A 17,479-nucleotide genomic window follows, 5' to 3' on the forward strand; every position below is an offset into this window, starting at 1 on the left:
CCGGGATCGAGTCCCGCATCGGGCTCCCTGCTCAGCAGGGAGTCTGCTTCTCCCTCTGGCCCTCCCCCCATGTGCTCTCTTTCTCTCACCCACATTCTCTCTCTCAAATAAATAAGTAAAATCTTTAAAAAAAATAATAAATTTTCTTCAAATTCAAAATCTTACATTCTATTTTCATTCTCCCAGTTGCTACTCCTAACTTATTGTGACCCCTGCTTACACTTTTTTTTTTTAAGATTTTATTTATTTGAGAGAGAGACAGAGAGAGCGCACAAGCAGGGGGAGTGGCAGGCAGAGGGAGAGGGAGAAGCAGGCTCACCGCTGAGCAGAGAACGCAACGTGGGGCTCAATCCTGGGACCCTGGGATCGTGACCTGAGCCGAAGGCAGATGCTTAACTGACTGAGCCGCCCGGGCGCCCCGCTTAGACTTATTTTTGTTGTCGTTGATTTAAGGCTTCTCAGTGTCCATGGCCTCCTCAGTCTTTAGTATTCTCTTACCTCCCTCTGTTCCACATAGACTGATACCCACACATACAAGAGTTGGTGTATTTGGAATTTCTGTCCTAAGTTATAGATACACTTTCTTTGAAAATGGTTATTGATTATCATTGCTTATCAAACAATTAAACCTCAGGCAATAAGAAACTTTACTAGATTTTTGCTTGCTCCAGTTTTTTTAACTATTTTTTAAAACCATTTTAATCTGCAATTCTGTGCTATTGAGTACGTTCTCAGTGTTGTGCAGCCAATCACCACAATCCAGTTTCAAAACATTTTCATCTCCCCTAAAGGAAGCTCCGTACTCGTTAAGCAGTCTCTTCCTGTGCCTTCCCCCGCTGCCATTAATTATATTTTTTTATGTTTTTTGATGTTTTGACATCTTTGGGGGACTTGCTAACTGGGGAGAGGCTCACAGAGCTAGCTAATTCCTACAGACCGTAAACTGTTGGTGGGGCCACCTTTCATGTACAAGCCAACCCATCCCAGTCCACAGCCCTAACCCCTCCTTTATCTGACTCACAGTCCCCAAGCCAGGATTTCCCCTGCCTGAAGCTACCCCGAACAACTAGGGACAGCCCCGCAAGCCTACTAGAATTATTCAAACTAGCAATTCTAATCTGCTTAGCCTGCCCTGCCTTCCTACAGAAACCCCCAGAAAGGCTGTGGCCTGTGCTTTCCCCTTGCTCCTTCCTGCCTCCTGACAACGCTGGTACTTCCCTAATACCATGCCTCTTGTTTCAAGGGGAGCTGTGAATAACATTAAACTTTTCTTTTAGTGGCATTGTCATCATTCGGTCACCTTTATAAACTAAGACCCAGGCACAAATTATTGCTGCCACCCACAATGACACTAATCTGTGTACAGAAACAGGAACAGAGATCAAATATGTATTTCTTATTATATCTCACAGGTTGCTTCATTAGTTCTTTTTCTTCCATCTTTTATAGTGCTTGCACTTCTCAGAGATGTTCTAATTTTCCCCTGTGAGTTCATCATTATTTCCGTGGAACATTCAATTGACTTGGCTAGTAATGTCTGTCTGTGCTGCAGATGAGTTTGGCCAGGAGCTTGGTTGGGATGGAAGTTACTTGGGGCAGAGTAAGTAGATTCAAGCATTCCCTTTCCAAATGCTGACGTTTGAAAAACAAGACCATGTCAGTACCTTCTCTGTACACTAGTGATTCACATACTTCTTGAGTACCAGTCTTTTCAGCAGAACAGCTTAACAAACATTCTGAACACACAGTATGTATACCAAGAATTGTGCTGAGCAGAACTGGTGATAAAAGATGAATAATGAAACATGGTAGCCCCTCCCTAAGGACAATCATCTGTGACACTTAAATTGATAATATTGTAAAATGCAGGAGAAACACAACAGCAGGAATAATTTTGTCTATCTTGGGGGCTCAATAAACACTTCATAGAAGAGGTAATATGTAAATTGGGTCTTGAAGGGCAAACCCAGGTGGACTGCATTTGGTTGTGCAGCATTGCCAGGAGATTTTCATAATGTGTCACTGATGGTAAGTAATTCTGTGCAGCCATTTCTCCATCCCCTTTTCCTCCACTCCTAGGACACGAGGACTTTCTACTCAGAACACTGTTGTTTTTTTTTTTAAACACAAATTCTCATGAAAAACTGATATTAGAAAGCAAAATTTTTTTCTGTATTTCTTAGTCAAAGACACTTTTATGCTCAAACATCCCACAGAGAGGGAGTAGAAGGGAGAACAGTCTGTTTACAGAAAAAGAAACTAAGATCTACAGAAATTAGATGATTTTCCCCAGCCACAAAACAAGGCTTTGAATTTGATCTCTTAAGTAAAGTGGCCTGTAATAAAGCTCCCTGATTCGTTGTCAACCATTCTGCTCTCTCATGGGACCTAGACACATGGAAAACGCCTCTTTCAATCAAAGTCAATACAAGTTGTCAGTTACTGAGCATTTACTATGTTCAAGATGCAAAGCCAAATGCCTTAGTATTTGGTATCCTGTGTGAGATTTGGTGACCTTCCCATTCATTCATACATTCATCGTGCAGTCAACATTCACCCTGACCTGCTACATCCTAAGCAGTGTACTAAGTGCTGAGCTCAATTCATAGGAACACATTATAAGGTGGGGCCTTAAACAAAACATTACTTAATGCTCTCACTGACTAGTTCTTCAGATACCAACAGCTCCTATCCCATTTTTCCAACATTTTCTATTGCCTTGTCACAATTGATTTAGGAATTGGCGTTATACCTGCAGTTCATAGTTACAAATATGGACAGTCCTTTCATTGAACAGATGAGGAAACTGGGACTGAAAGTGGGGAAATAAATGCCCTAGGATGTATAGCATGTCAGTAATAGAGCATGGGCTAGAATCCGTATCTCATAACACCCTCGCCAAAAATCTTTCCATATTTCTTACTCCTCATAATTCACGTAAGTGCCTTATTAAAGCTAGATGACAGGGTTAAAAGAATGCCCCCAGAAGGATCACTCTTAACCTCTTATCTACTTATTGAAACCAAGAAAAGACAGTAGTAACATGACTGGGGGACAGCGGAGATGAAGGATGGAAATGAAAAGCATATTCTTACAGTGAAGATGTTTACACTCAGGCTAACATCTTCAGGAAATGCTCAGAAAATGAAAGAGAATGCCCTTTGGTAGTTTAATAATCACTGACTTCTGCTTCAGGTGTTGACAGAGGAATGATTGTGGACTTGCTGTCTTGACAAAAAAAAAAAAAAACTATCAAACTGAACAAAATAATATGAAGCACCTGAATATATGGATACTGAAACTCACATAAAATATTCAATTCTTGCTGTTTTCAGGCATTGACAGATAGCACAGGACTCTGAGTCTTGAGTAAAGAAACATGATAAGCCCCACAGTGACTTTGGCTTTCTGCCTGGGGCCTCTTTCTGGTTTTGGCACAGAATGTTGGGGCTCAAGCTGAAAGTTGATCTTAATGAGCTCAGAAGGCAGATATTGGAATTCTAGGCTACCGAAATAGCTGGATGTTACAGGACAAATAGAGAAAAGGAAGGCTTGTGGTAGGAGCAAGGATAGAGTTTTGTGGAGGGATTCACTTTGGGTTGTTGACTGAGGGCTGACTGGCTGTGCATGTGTAGAATGAGACTTGTCTATGAGGTCCAGCACAGATTGCCTGTGGTAGGGCTAAGGACTGAATGATGATGCCAAAGTTCATGCAGTGCTGGGAAATGTAGGAGATTCTAGTCATCCAGATGAAGAGACCTCACTGAGCACCTCAGGCTTTCAGTTGAGACCCCAGAACAGCCATACTTTAGGAGTGGGGACTGTGCCCTTGAGTAAGGGCCACACCCTGGGGCTAAGTTCAAAATGGAAATAGAACTTAAAAAAAGAATTAATACACACTTGACCTCACCAAAAGAATCTGCCAGTAATTTACCTGCCTGCCAGGACAAAATCAGTGCCTCTAAAGGAAGACTATATTACCCAGACTCTCTGCAGTTTGTCATCACAATGTCTAACGTACAAACATAAATTAGTGGACATATAAAGAGTCAGAAGATGTGGCCCCTACTTAAGAGGGAAAAGCAATCAATAGACCCTGAAGTGACTCAGAAGTTTGAATTTGCAGGCAAGTACTTCCAAGTTGCTATTATACATACATTCAAAGACTTAGAAGATGGATAAAATGAGTAAACATACAGAGAAATGGAAATTGTAAAAAACTTACCAAATAAAAATTCTAGTACTAGATGTGAAATTTTAAAATTCACCAGATGAGATCAAAAGTAGATCAGAGATTGTATTAAAAAGGGTTAGTGGGGGCGCCTGGGTGGCTCAGTTGGTTAAGCGACTGCCTTCGGCTCAGGTCATGATCCTGGAGTCCCGGGATCGAGTCCCGCATCGGGCTTGAAGCAGGGAGTCTGCTTCTCCCTCTGACCCTCTTCCCTCTCGTGCTGTCTATCTCTCATTCTCTCTCAAATAAATAAATAAAATCTTAAAAAAAAAAAAAAAGGGTTAGTGGACTTGGACACTGATCAATAGAAATCACCTAATCTGAAAACCAGGGAAATAATATTGAAAAAAGTTAACAGAACCTTGGTGACTTTGTGGGATGATACCAAGAGGTCTGCATGGGTGTGATTGGAATCCTGGAGGAAGAGGAGAAAGGAAATGGGGCAGAAGAATAATGCTGGAAGAAATAATTACCAAAACCTTCCCAAATTTGCTGAAAAACCTTAACTCACATTCCCAAGAATCTCAGCAAACCCCTAGCAGAAAAAATACAAAGAAAACCACACTTCAGCACATCATAGTCACACTGCTGGAAACCAAAGAAAAGGAAAATACTAAAAGTGGCCAGAGGAAATATGATACATCATATACAGAGAATGATGATACAAATGATGGATGACTTCTCATCAGAAACCATGGATGTCAGAGCGAGTAGAACATTTTTTTTAACCTCTAAAAGAAAAAAAAAAAACTCAAAATTCTCTTTTCAGAAAAAAGTACCTTCAAGTGTGTTGGCAAAATAAAAGAGTTTTTCAGGGGCACCTGGGTGGCTCAGTCGGTTAAGTGTCTGCCTTTGGCTCAGGTCATGATCTTGGAGTCTGAGGATCAAGCCCCACATCGGGCTCCCTGCTCAGTGGGGAGTCTGCTTCTCCTCCCCTCACCCCGCTTGTGTTCTCTCTCTCACTCTCTCCGTCTCTCTCTCTCAAATAAATAAAATCTTTTTTAAAAAAAAGTTTCTCAAGTAAAAGAAAACTAGTGGATTTGTTGCTGTTGTACCTGATATATACTCCTCAGGCTGAAGAAAAATACCAGGAAACTTGGATGTTTAAGAAGGGATGAGGAGGGGCACCTGGGTGGCTCAGTCATTAAGCATCTGCCTTCGGCTCATACCATGATCCCAGGGTCCTGGGATTGAGCCCCCCATCAGGCTCCCTGCTCTGCGGAAGCCTGCTTCTCCCTCTTCCACTCCCCCTGCTTGTGTTCCCTCTCTCGCTCTGTCTCTCTCTGTCAAATAAATAAAATCTTAAAAAAAAAAAAGGGATGAGGAGTACTAGAAAGGAAAGTAAATGAGTAAATATGGAAGACTATTATTAAAAATATGTATATTTGTATATATGTGTGTGTATGACCATTTAAAGCAAAAATTTGTAACATGTTAACTATATAATGCGTGTAGTGACTGTTGTGAAGGATGGGAGTGCATTTATACAATTGCTGTGTACTTAACGCTTACATGAAGTGGTACAATAGTAATTCTAAGTATATACTAAGTAATTCTAAGTATGCTAAGTACAAAGTTAGAATATATATTGCAATCCCTAGAAAGACTGCTAAAAAATAATGTAAAGAGATATAGCTAAAAGTCAAAAGACAAATTAAAGTGGAATTCCAGAAAGTAATTAATTTACCCAGAACAATGCAGGAAAAGAGAAACAGGGAAACCAAAACAGATGAGACAGATAGAAAACAAATAGCAAAATGGTGGACCTATATCCAGCCATATCAATAAATTACACGTAAATGGACTAAATACTCCAGTTAAAAGATAGAGATTATCAGACCAGATGAGAAAGCAAGACTCAATCGTATACTGTCTGTAAGGGACACTCTTTAAATACAAAAGGACAAGGGGCTGAGAGTAGAAGTGTAGAATGCAGAACGATGCTACCACCCCACCCTCATCCCCAGAAGCTGTGAATACGTTATTTTATGTAGCAAAAGGGACTTTGCAGATATGATCAGAGTGATGCACCTTGAGATGGGGCAACTATCCTGCTTATACAGTGGCCTGTTCTAATCAACGTGAGTCCTTAAAGGCAGAGAACCTAAAAAAGAAAAGAAAAGAAAAAAATGGTAACTGTGTGAAGTGCGGGACATGTTACTTAGCTTGACCATGGTGATTATTTCACAGGGCATACATCTATCAAAACATCAAGTCATATACCTCAAATATAAATTATATATATAAATATCTTTTTCAGTTACACCTCCATAAGGATGGAAAAAAATAAAAGCCCCTCTCCCTCCACAAAACCCAGATCTGACCACAAGAAGAGCTAGCAGGGAAGACCCTTTCCTGGCTGTGGTCAGGAAGAGACCCTTAGCGGGGGAGAAGAAGTTGTAGTGGCACTATGCCTCAGTTTGCAGGCAGAGGAAGTGGCCATGAGGAAGGAGTGTAGGGGGCCTCTCGGAGCCAAAAAAGGCCAGGGAATCATTCTCCTCTAGAGCCTCCAGAAGGAAAGCTAGCACTTCCAACACCTTGATTTTAGCTCAGACCCTTGAGATCTATGTCAGACTTCTGACCTATTACCTCACAAAACTAAGATAATAAATTGGTGTTATAAGCTTTAAGTTTGCAGTAATTTGTTACAGAAGCAACAGAAAACCAGTGCAGGGTGGAGAAAGATGTATCAGACAATAGGAAAACCCAAATGTCTACATTAATACCAGGTAAAGTAAACTTAAAGACAAAAAGTGATACCAGTGATAAAGAGGGACATTTCATACTGATCAGAGGGTCAGTTCATCAGCCATAAAAAAAAAAAAAAGCATATGTACCGAACAAGAGCTCCAAAATGCATGAAGTAAAAATGGACAGAATTAAAGAGAGTAATAGACAAATCCACAATCACCCGTTGGAGACTTTAAACCATTCTCTCAGCAGTTGATAGAACAATAGGACAAAGCAAATCAGTAAACCAGTAAGGACTTAGATCTGAACAACACTTGACCTAACTGACATTTTTAGAACACTATACCCAAATTTAGCACATACGTCCTTGTGCACACGGTACATTCACCAGGATAAACTTCATGCTGGGCCATTAAACAAGTCTCCATAAATTTTAAAGGATGGAAAGGCTACCAGGAAAAACAAAAGAAGTTATACTAAGTATGTTCTTTGACCACAAAAGAATTAAATTAGAAATAAGTAACAATAACAGATGTTTAAAAAACACCAAAGAGGGGCGTCTGGGTGGCTCAGTCTTTAAGCATCTGCCTTTGGCTTGGGTCATGGTCCCAGGGTCCTGGGATCGAGCCCCGCATCGGGCTCTCTGCTCAGCGGGAAGCCTGCTCTCCCTCTCCCACTCCCTCTGTTTGTGTTCCCTCTCTCGCTGTCTCTCTCTATCAAAATAAATAAATAAAATCTTTAAAAAATAAAATAAAAAAACACCAAAGAGTGAGAAATTAAAATGCTTCTAAATAATCCATAGATAAAAGAAGAAATCATATGGAAAAATAGAAAATATTTTGAAGTAAAGGAAAATGACAAGCACAGTTATGTCAAAAATCGTGGTTTGCTCCTAAAGCAGTGCTCGAAGGGAAAGGCATATCTTTGCAAGCCTCTTGAAAGACATGTTCAGCATTCAGAGTGCTTTTAGCTGTCCAGTGAGAACTGCTCTTCCTTTCGGACAGTACTCTGGGCAGCTGTTTTTCACTGTATCGATCGTAGCATTTTAATACATGTGTTCATTAGCATTCCAGTGTCTTTCTAGACTCCGAAAGCCCTTCAAGGACTTTAAAGATTGCCATCCTCTTCAGCGTTCCGTCTCTTGGTTCTGGCACAAGGCCTGAAAGAAAGATTGGGAATGAGCCTCATCTCCACGACAGCCCGGTGGAGGCGGGCAGGGTCAGGCTGTGAGCCCCACCCCATGGCCGAGGAGACCGAAGCCCCAGGTCACTGAGTGAACAGGTGACAGAGCCAGTTTTCCAGTATTCCTCATGCATTTCCCTGGCAGGCCCTCAGCTGCTGACGGAGCTGTCAGGGTTAGAAGTGTCTCCTCAGCGGAGGGGCAAAACTGATACCAAAGTCACTATTAAACCTTCAGCAGCTATCAGAACATCATCATGTAGCCTTCTTGCTCCGGAGGATCGGTGAGGGTACTTCTCAGTTCTCGGAGGCTTTTCATAAAGCCTGGAGGACGCCGTCCACACTGACCCCCACTTTCTGCGGCAGGTGGGAAAAGCGAGTCCTGGATGTGTCAGGGGGCTGTGGCCGAGCGGGGAGGCAGTGAGCAGGTGGGGGAGCCCGCAGCCCCACAGGTCCCACCCCCAGCCTGCTGCTGCACCCTCACAGGAAGTGCTTTAGGGCTTGAGGCCGGGGCCTGGGGGTTCCGGGTGGTGCAGTGGTTGCGCCGCCCACGCCAGTGAGGCTCTGCGCACTGAGCCTCTCGTTTCTCTCTCTGCTCCCTAGGTTTCAGTTTGTAACTGGGGTTTGTTTCCCCTTTGTCTCTGGTGCAGCTTCCTTTTCCTGTTTGGTTTTAAGTAGAGTCTAAAAATCAGGTTGCTGCCCTCCGAGGGTCTGTGGTCCTCTGATCGGCATAGGCTGTGGGAGTACAGGACTCACCTCCTCAGATTTCCCTGTGCTAAAGCCTTTCAGCCATGGCCACGGGGTGAGTATGGGGACCAAAAAGGGGACAGAGGAATGTCAAGAGGAAACCTAGACTCATAATGGCGTAGAGCTGAAGGGACCATAGAAATCATCCCAGATCCCCTTGCTATACTAATGGGGAGATCAAGGACTAGAGGGCTAGGGACTTACCCAGGGTCACACAGCAAGTTGGTCACAGAGCCCACCCACTCTCCATCTGCTGCTCTGTCATTTCACGGGCCCATGGCTCCTGATGTCTGTGATCTTTAATGGCCTCTGTGTTGAAAGCCTTACTTAGAAGTCAGCTGCCTCAGATTGTAGAGGGGGTCTCAACCATCTAAGGGGGTTGTGGTTTGGCTCTGAGGTCTTTGGCTCTTCTCTCCAGAATGGCCTGAAAACACTCAGGTTGTTTTCTCTAAATACTGGGCAAAGAGGGGGCGCCTGGGTGGCTCAGTTGGTTAAGCGACTGCCTTCGGCTCAGGTCATGATCCTGGAGTCCCGGGATCAAGTCCCGCATCGGGCTCCCTGCTCAGTGGGGCGTCTGCTTCTCCCTCTGACCCTCTTGGATCTCGTGCTCTCTCTCTCTCTCTCTCTCTATCTCATTCTCTCTCTCAAATAAATAAATAAATAATCTTTAAAAAAAAATACTGGGCAAAGAGGGAAGCACTGAGGTTCCTTTTTTAGTAGAAACTTCATGAACTGACTAGCAGAGTCCTGACCTGCTTGAGAGGCTGGTGACTGACTCAGGCCATCGGCCGCTCAGACTCCTGCTCAGTCCGTGTGTAGGCGGCAGCCAGTCCACATTGTGCACGTCTAATTGTGAGTGCACTCTCTAAAGATGGGGTGGCACTTTGGATGTGATTGTCCCCACCATGCGACCCCATGAAAGATTGTAGGTGAGGGCGCCTGGGTGGCTCAGTTGGTTAAACGACTGCCTTCGGCTCAGGTCATGATCCTGGAGTCCCAGGATCGAGTCCCACATCGGGCTCCCTGCTCAGCAGGGAGTCTGCTTCTCCCTCTGACTCTCCTCCCTCTCATGCTCTCTCTCTCTCATTCTCTCTCTCTCAAATAAATAAAAATCTTTAAAAAAAAAAAAAAAGAAAGAAAGAAAGATTGTAGGTGATAAGACAGTTTCATCCTCTGGGATTTTTGTTGTTTCCTTGATTAACTCATTACAGCTTTGTGTCTCAGCATGAAATGATAATCCCTCACCTTACAAAATACTTCACAGTTTCCAAAGTGCTGTTTCACCAGTTTTCTTAACCTGGTTCTTTCAACCGCGTCGGGCGGATCAGGAAGGTGCTGTCACTCCTGCTTTGAGGAGGAAGAAGCCTAGCCTCTGGAAAGCAGTGGCCCTGGCCCAGGGTTGCACGGCTAGGAGAGGCAGGACAGCCACACCCTGCGTTTTTTCCAGGGCTCCACACAGGCGCTCTGGAAGCATTTGGCAGTGAGCTAATAACACCGGCCCTACAGGAAGTAGCTCTTGGCGGATACTTCTTAAGCTCAGCAGAAGCGGGTATTTGGTGAGGGGGCGCAGCAGCCTTAGCCGGGCTCTTGGAACCCTTTCCTCTAGGCCCAGTCGCCAGAGCCAGGGAAACCCGCTGTCTCTTTATGGTTGGCTTTATTCCTGCTCCTTTGCAACTGGGTTTCTATCATTTTAGTAATTTTCCTGTAACTTTAAAGGACTTGTGGGTGGAGCTGTGGAGAACAGAATACTTTCAAAGGCATGTGAACTTCCAGAGTGGGTAAGAACCAGAGTCGTTTTCAGCTGTGAATTACAGTGTGAAAAGCCCAGGCAATTTGCTCTATCCTGTCAACTGCTGCTGCAGAAAAATGAATCTGAAGTAAATGGGGAGGAAGCAAAACAATTTTTTAAAGGTCTTTTAATATAGTAAGAGTCTTAAGAGTTTTCCATCTTGAAAGGCCCTTAGAGATGATCCACAGTCGATCATCCAGGTTAGTGGTGCTTTAGGCCTTTTACCCTCCACTTCAACCAAATTAACTGTCTTTTTTCTTGTTTAAGTATTATTCAGTATTTCTTTGAGGGGAAAAAGATGTGTATTGTTGGCAGTGTTGGTTTTGAAGTCTGAAAACTTCCTAGCGAGTCCAGTTCTGAGGTGTACAGATCAGGAAATGGAGGCCCTGAGTCCAGGCAGGACTGGTCTGGTGACTGAACTAGTGGCCCAACCAGAGGGAAAGCCCAGGTGTCCTGCACCTGCCTCCCCATGCAAGGCTGGTGGGGCACCATCGGTAGCTAGAAAACCTGCAAGCTTTTTGGTTCTCCTCCTGCTGACCTAACGGGAATATAACATCTAGGTTCCAGAGTCACCGTTGTGCCTGTGGTGGGGATCCACGGGGCCTTCAAACCATGAAAACTTGTCTTCCAGCCCCCACTCTGGCCACCCATAAGCCAAGAAACGTTTCCCCGAGTGCTTAGCCGTGGGCTGGGAGCGGGAGTGCGCCGAGCCCATGGCTGTGTCCAGCCTGCTCTCACTGGCAGCGTTGCCTTTCATTCTGTCAGCAGTCCCGCGGGCAGCAAGTCTGGTTTTTATTGCTTCCATTGCACAGAGGAAGAAACCAAGTTAGAAAAGGAGCACCTTGCCAGGAAACGTAGCCTTGAGCCCCTGGCTCCTGACTCCAGAGGCTTTATTCTTTGCCCTTCCACACTGACTGAGAGCCGGTGTCTGCTCAGAGATGTAGAGACACACAGGGGTGGGGAGACCGCACTCAGGAGTGGAGAGCCGCGAGTCCCCAGCGCCATGCGGCACACACAGTGATGAGTGTAGACGGGAAGGGCAACAGGAGCTGAGAAGTTGGGGCTGCCAGGAACGACTCTGAGGAGAAAGTGGGACCTCGGGTGAACTCTGAAGGATAGCGCATGATCTTTAGGAAGGAACCAAACAAGCATCCCGGTCAGCATCAGCCAGGGGCTGCTCTAGGTCCCAGGGAAACAGGGGAACAAGACAGGCCGTCTTGACCTGAAATTGCACTGGAGGCAGGGTAGGGAGGAGAGTCAAGAACACATAAGCCAAAGATAAGAGAGAGACCAAACAGTACCAGAGGCTGGTCGCAAATGACTGGGCACCAGGTGAAGGACATTTATTCAGACACCTCAGCCATCAGGTCATGAGGCCACCCTGCAAAAATCTGGAGATGGAACATGAAGGGGGGGCATGTGGGGAGAGATGGCAAATGTAAAGGCCCTGACAGAGGAACAGTTTGGTGGGGTCAGGGGTCAAAGAACAGGGAGGCTGAAGCTACATGAACCAAGGGAGAGGGAAGGGTGATACGGGCCGAGAAGTGGACATGCCTTCTCACACAGAGCCGGCAAGCGTGGTGAGGACATTCGATTTTATTCGTTGTGTCTCAGGAAGCCTTTGGAGGGTGGTTAGCACAAGGAAAGGCATCCGATGGAGATTTAGGAAACTCATTCGGGCCACTGGGTGGCTAATGCTATGTGTTGTGACAAGAGTGGAGACAGGAAAACCTCCGGGCACGCTTGCGGTCGTCCAGGTAGGAGGGGGCAGCTGGGCCTGGGGCTGGGGCGATCAGTGTAGGTGGGGAGCGGTAGCCGGATTCGGGATGCGCTTTGGAGGTACGGCCTCCAGGGCATCCTGCTGGGTCACCTGTGGGTATGAAGGAAAGTGAATCAAACCAGACTCAGGTGGCCTGTGGTTTCTTTTGCCACAGTGGGGGTGGGGGGCTTGATGTAAGCAGCTGGAGTGCCAGCTGGGGGGTCCGTAGGGTTTTTGAGCCTGTGCAAGACAGGCTCCCAGTAAATGTCAGTCAAACAAGTCTGCACTAAGTGGGAACCAGCTGATCCCAGAGTGCGGTAGGAAAGGCTCCGGGAGAGTGTCTGCCCCTTTCCAGTGGAATCAGCTAATTTCAGTCCCTTCCCTTGTCTCCCTCTTGTCCTAATTGTGCTTGGTTGGTGTTTTGTTTTTTCTAAAGGCTTATCACCTTCCAACATACTACATAACTTATTTTTTTTTAAACCTACATTGTGAAGTTCCTTTTTTTTTTTTTTAAGATTTTATTTATTCATTTGAGAGAGAGACAGAGAGAACACAAGCAGCGGGAGAGGCAGAGGGAGAAGCAGAAAGCAGACTCCCCACTGAGCTGGGAGCCAGACATGGGGCTCAATCCCTGGACCTGACCTGAGCCAAAGGCAGACGCTTAACCGTTTGAACCACCCAGGCGCCCCTGACTTATTATTTTTATTATTTATCCATCTCTCCACACCTGTAGAATCTAAGTTCCAAGAGGGGAGGGGCTTCTGTCTGTTTTTCTCACTGATGCAAAAACAATATACATTTATCAAATTGCTGGATTTAATTAACTACTTCTGATGTATGGTTCTGGAGATGCCCGGGCTACCAAAGCTCCTAATCAATGGTGCTTCCCAGTGTGGCGTGGTAGAGAAGAGGCCAGAAAAGCAGACGTTTTTCTTGCTGTCAGGTAGTGAGGGTGCCACAGCTCCCCGTACAGTTGGTAGTTGGTGGGCTGCTTAGGCACACTAACTGCTGCTTGCCCCCACTGCCCTGCAGATGTTGAATTTGTGAAGGTGTGAGAAGCCTCACACAGCCTGCGTCCGGCCCACACCTTCGCCTCTGCAGCAGGGCTTGGAAGACCCCCTCTAAGAGGAGCTGGCGTTTCCTTGGACGTCTTATCCTCACAGGCGAGTCAGAGAGTCCCAGAAGCTTACGGTCAGACCAGCCCTTGCAGATCACGTTGTTCAGTTGCTGCTCCCAGGGATGTGTAGGCAGATCATTTGGAGAACTTCTTGAAACTTCTCTGTCTTCTCTCGTTCCAAAGAATCAGATATGCCTCCAATCGAGGCACATTACCTCAATGATTCTAGGCCGTTCTCATGAGAGTGTGTTGTGTTCCTCGGGTGTCCTGGGCCGAAGATGGCTGACAACCGGTCTCATCCAGTGGTTTTACTTTGGTAGCTGAACCCGTAAAGGCGGAAAAAGAACAACAGCTACCCTTTCTAGAGTGTTCCGTGCCAAGCATTTTTCCGATCATGTGATGTACGCTGTATTTAATCCTCATCCTCTGAGGTGTGGTACCGTTAGTCCCAGCTTGCAGGGAAGAACAGGGGTCAGCAAAGAGGTCACTCATTCCAGGTCACGGTGGTATCACTTGACAGAGTTGGATTTGAAACCAGATCTCTTGTGTTCTCAAAAGCTAAGCGTAGCTGTATCCTCTTGAAGGAACTTGCCCCAAACTGCAGAGTCAAGGTTAGGATCAGGGCCTCCTAATTTCTGTTATCCTCTGCAGTCTCTGATTTTACACCGTTCCTACCACGAGAGACAAGGAGACCTCCTCTGTCCTCCTGTGGCACCCTGTGCTGTCTCTGTCAGTCATTCATCATCTGCGCACCCAGCCTGCCACAGGACGTGGTATCACTCCTTTCTGCCTGTCCCTGCACTTACTTAGATGTGTAGTGAACTGAGCCGATTGCCATGCTGATGATCAGGGATATTAGCTGGGGCTCGGCCAGGGCTCGGCCAGGTCTCGTTCCTCGGCTATTAATTTACCCTTGGAGATAAGCATACTGCCCCAGTCCTTGGTCCAGCCAGATCTCTATAGCTGTCCCAGGGCTGTGTTGAAACCCATTCCATTTCCACACGTGAGCAGAATCATAGACTGTGAGGACACAGGCACATATTGGAACTTATAAATGTTTTTGAGCTTTGAGTAGCACCAGTGTCCACATGGACAATCTGGTGGCTCCCCACGGAAACGGCTATGTTGGTGGCCTTGAGAGAAAGTGTGGGAAGGAGGCGTGAGACAGCTTTTGTCTACGAATATCAGACTCTCTCAACAGTTGGTTGGAGTGTTTTTTCCAGATTCCACTAGACTCCACAGAGAAGTGGAGAGCAGCCGTCCAAGCATCTGGGCCGGCGGCATTGTAACAGGGAAAAGGCAAACATCTTGATCGCAGGTGACATAGCAGTCTGATCCTCCCAACCAGTTTGGATGGAAGAAAAGATGTCTGGGCTCACACTGAATTTAGAGTTGATTCACCCAAAGCCTTCCTTTCATTCTGACGCTTACAAAAATGGGCTCAAACAGTCAGCATTTGAGTTTCTGCGTGTGAAAATACGCGGACCTCGCCCACTACTTTCATTGCTGTAGTTCAGCCGTTCTCAAGTGTGGTCAGGAGAACCGCCCTTGTAGGGGTCTGTGAGTCAAAACTGTAGTTATAACAACACTAAGACACTGTCTGCCTTTGTCACTCTTATCCCACAAGCACACAGTGGAATTTTCCAAAGGCCACCTGACAGTGTGTTGACATTGTCACTGTGACAGGTAATGAAATGTGTGCTTGTGCGTTCCTGTGTTTTAAAAAAAATTCTGTTTTGATTTCAACTATGGTAAATACAGATAGACTTAACCTACCTAAACAGAAGCTTTTTGGCATCCTCAGTAGTTTTTATGGGCGTAAAGGGGTCCTGAAACAAAAAGTGTCAAGAACCACCTCTGTAAAACAGTCCATTGTGTGCGTGTACTGCAGGCAGCATGCATAGAATTGGTAAGCACGCTGTTCAAGACAGCGGCTCCTGAGGCAGAGGAGGGACCCTGAGATCTGGGGAGAAGGTGCAGGGTTCCACTTGAGGTGACACCACATTCCTAAACTGTGTGGTGGGACTGTGGGAACCCACTTCTCACAGGTATGAAATATTTCAGAATACATGTTTTAAGCTGAGAAGATAACATTAAACATGTTTCGAACCTGTTGCCCCTAAAGGGGGAAAACGTCACCCTATGAATGGTTAACTAACTCCCAAGGGGGGAATGTACCTTACACTGGAGAGATCTGGCGGTCATTCCCTTAATCCACTTTGCCTTTGGAAAAGGAGGCAACTCCCATTATGTGCCTCCCGCTGGGCTGGAATCCAGTAAGTACGCACCATCACCTATGTTGGGTTCTTGCCGTTCACTCTGAATCTAGCCATGAGGAAACAGTCCAGAATGTGGACAGCCTACAAGGCAATTGGCTTGAACTCTTCACACAAAAAAGTCAACATTGATGAAAAACAAAAAGTGGCTTAATATTCTAGCTTAAGAAAGAGTATGCACAGGGGCGCCTGGGTGGCTCAGTTGGTTAAACCGCTGCCTTCAGCTCAGGTCATGATCCCAGGGTCCTGGGATCGAGCCCCACATCGGGCTCCCTGCTCATGCAGGATGCCTGCTTCTCCCTCTGCCTGCCGCTCCCCCTGCTTGTGCTCTCTCCCTCTCTCTCTCTCGCTATCTCTCTCTGTGTGTCAAATAAATAAATAAAATCTTAAAAAAAAAATATGCACAAAAACTAAGGATGTAATGTATGGTGATTAACATAACAATAAAAAATTTTTTTAAAAAGTATGCAGACAGCCCATCCAAATGTAAGGCATGAATAGATCCTGGACCCATAAAAATCAAAACATTTGGGGGAAATTGGATAACTTTATATAAGGGCTCTGTATAGCTATTAGTAAAGTATTTTCTTAGATGTAATAATGGTATTTGAGTTGTACATTAGAATGTCCTTATTTTAAAGAAATGTGTGCTAAAAACCTTAGGATTGAAGTATCATGATATCCGCAACTTTCAAATGGTTCAGAAAAAAAAAAAACATAAAGAGATAAGTCACATGTGGTAAAAATGCTTTACTAAGTAAAGCAGAAAAACCCCACTGTATGGCAGAAAGGAAGATCTGTGGTCTAGACACGGCCCTTCCACAAAGCACCACAGGATGCTGGGAAACATACTCCCCTTCTCCAGGCCTGTTTCCTCCATCTAAATAAAGTACTTGTGATTATTTCTCAGCTCTGACAAAGCTGTGATTCCAAGTCCCTCTGTTCCTCAGTCACTGAATTGGGACATCGTAGTGTAGGCAGATTTATCCAAAGGTATTTATTGAGCAATCACTAGTCACAGGTACTAGGGCTACAGAGATGAACAATGTTTTTACTTTTTTTTTAAGGTTTATTTATTTATTTATTTGACAGAGAGAGAGACCCAGCGAGAGAGGGAACACAAGCAGGGGGAGTGGGAGAGGGAGAAGCAGGCTTCCTGCGGAGCAGGGGGCCCGACGCGGGGCTCGATCCCAGGACCCCGGGACCATGACCTGAGCCGAAGGCAGATGCTTAACGACTGAGCCACCCAGGTGCCCCTGAATGATGTTTTTAAAACAAACCAGAAAAAGAACCATCCTCATGGGGGAGAGAGAAAACCAAAAGACCTTCAGTACAGTGATAAGTGGTATAAGGAAAAGTGAAGCATCCTCTTCTCAGTGGGAAGGGATCACTCTCCCAGGAGGTGACACAGAGGACAGGCTGGAGGAGAGTCCCGGCAGAGCAGGGCCTGGCACTTGAGCTACCCTGGCATCAAGGCCTGGCTGGCGGGCTCTGCGCCTGCCCCTCCAGGGGATGAGCCCAAGCTCTGGACGCTCCACAAGACAGAACCCAACGGTCCAAGTCCCGCCTGGAAACCCGAGGTGATTCTCCAGGCCACGGTGAAGAATCTGCTGGAGACCTTGGTTTTCTCTGTGGGGATTGACAGAATAAGAGGTCATGGTGGCTCTGTGTGTGGGGCAGAGGCACTTCA

At 45.7% G+C, this 17,479-nt stretch overlaps 1 protein-coding gene and 1 long non-coding RNA gene across 4 annotated transcripts in view; both read left to right on the plus strand.

Moving 5' to 3' along the window:
- Positions 1-17,479, plus strand: part of EVL (Enah/Vasp-like) — a 146,368-nt gene that overhangs the window by 63,358 nt on the left and 65,531 nt on the right. The window contains exon 1 of one of the 3 annotated variants that reach the window (XM_025869374.2): positions 8,728-8,903. The exons of the other annotated variants lie outside the window; for them this stretch is intronic. Coding sequence (XP_025725159.1) covers positions 8,893-8,903 — 11 coding nt within the window. The 5' untranslated portion in view covers positions 8,728-8,892. Of the gene's footprint in view, positions 1-8,727; positions 8,904-17,479 lie in introns of those variants that run through there. 3 annotated transcript variants of the gene reach the window in all.
- Positions 9,525-16,511, plus strand: LOC141373310 (uncharacterized). The gene is made up of 2 exons (XR_012379171.1): positions 9,525-9,777; positions 10,001-16,511. It is a non-coding gene; the product is annotated as an uncharacterized lncRNA (long non-coding RNA).

Source organism: Callorhinus ursinus, unplaced genomic scaffold, assembly GCF_003265705.2.
Source record: "Callorhinus ursinus isolate GAN/ISIS: 27379988/994484 unplaced genomic scaffold, GSC_fseal_2.0 scaffold8, whole genome shotgun sequence".
Taxonomy (NCBI): Eukaryota; Metazoa; Chordata; class Mammalia; order Carnivora; family Otariidae; genus Callorhinus; species Callorhinus ursinus.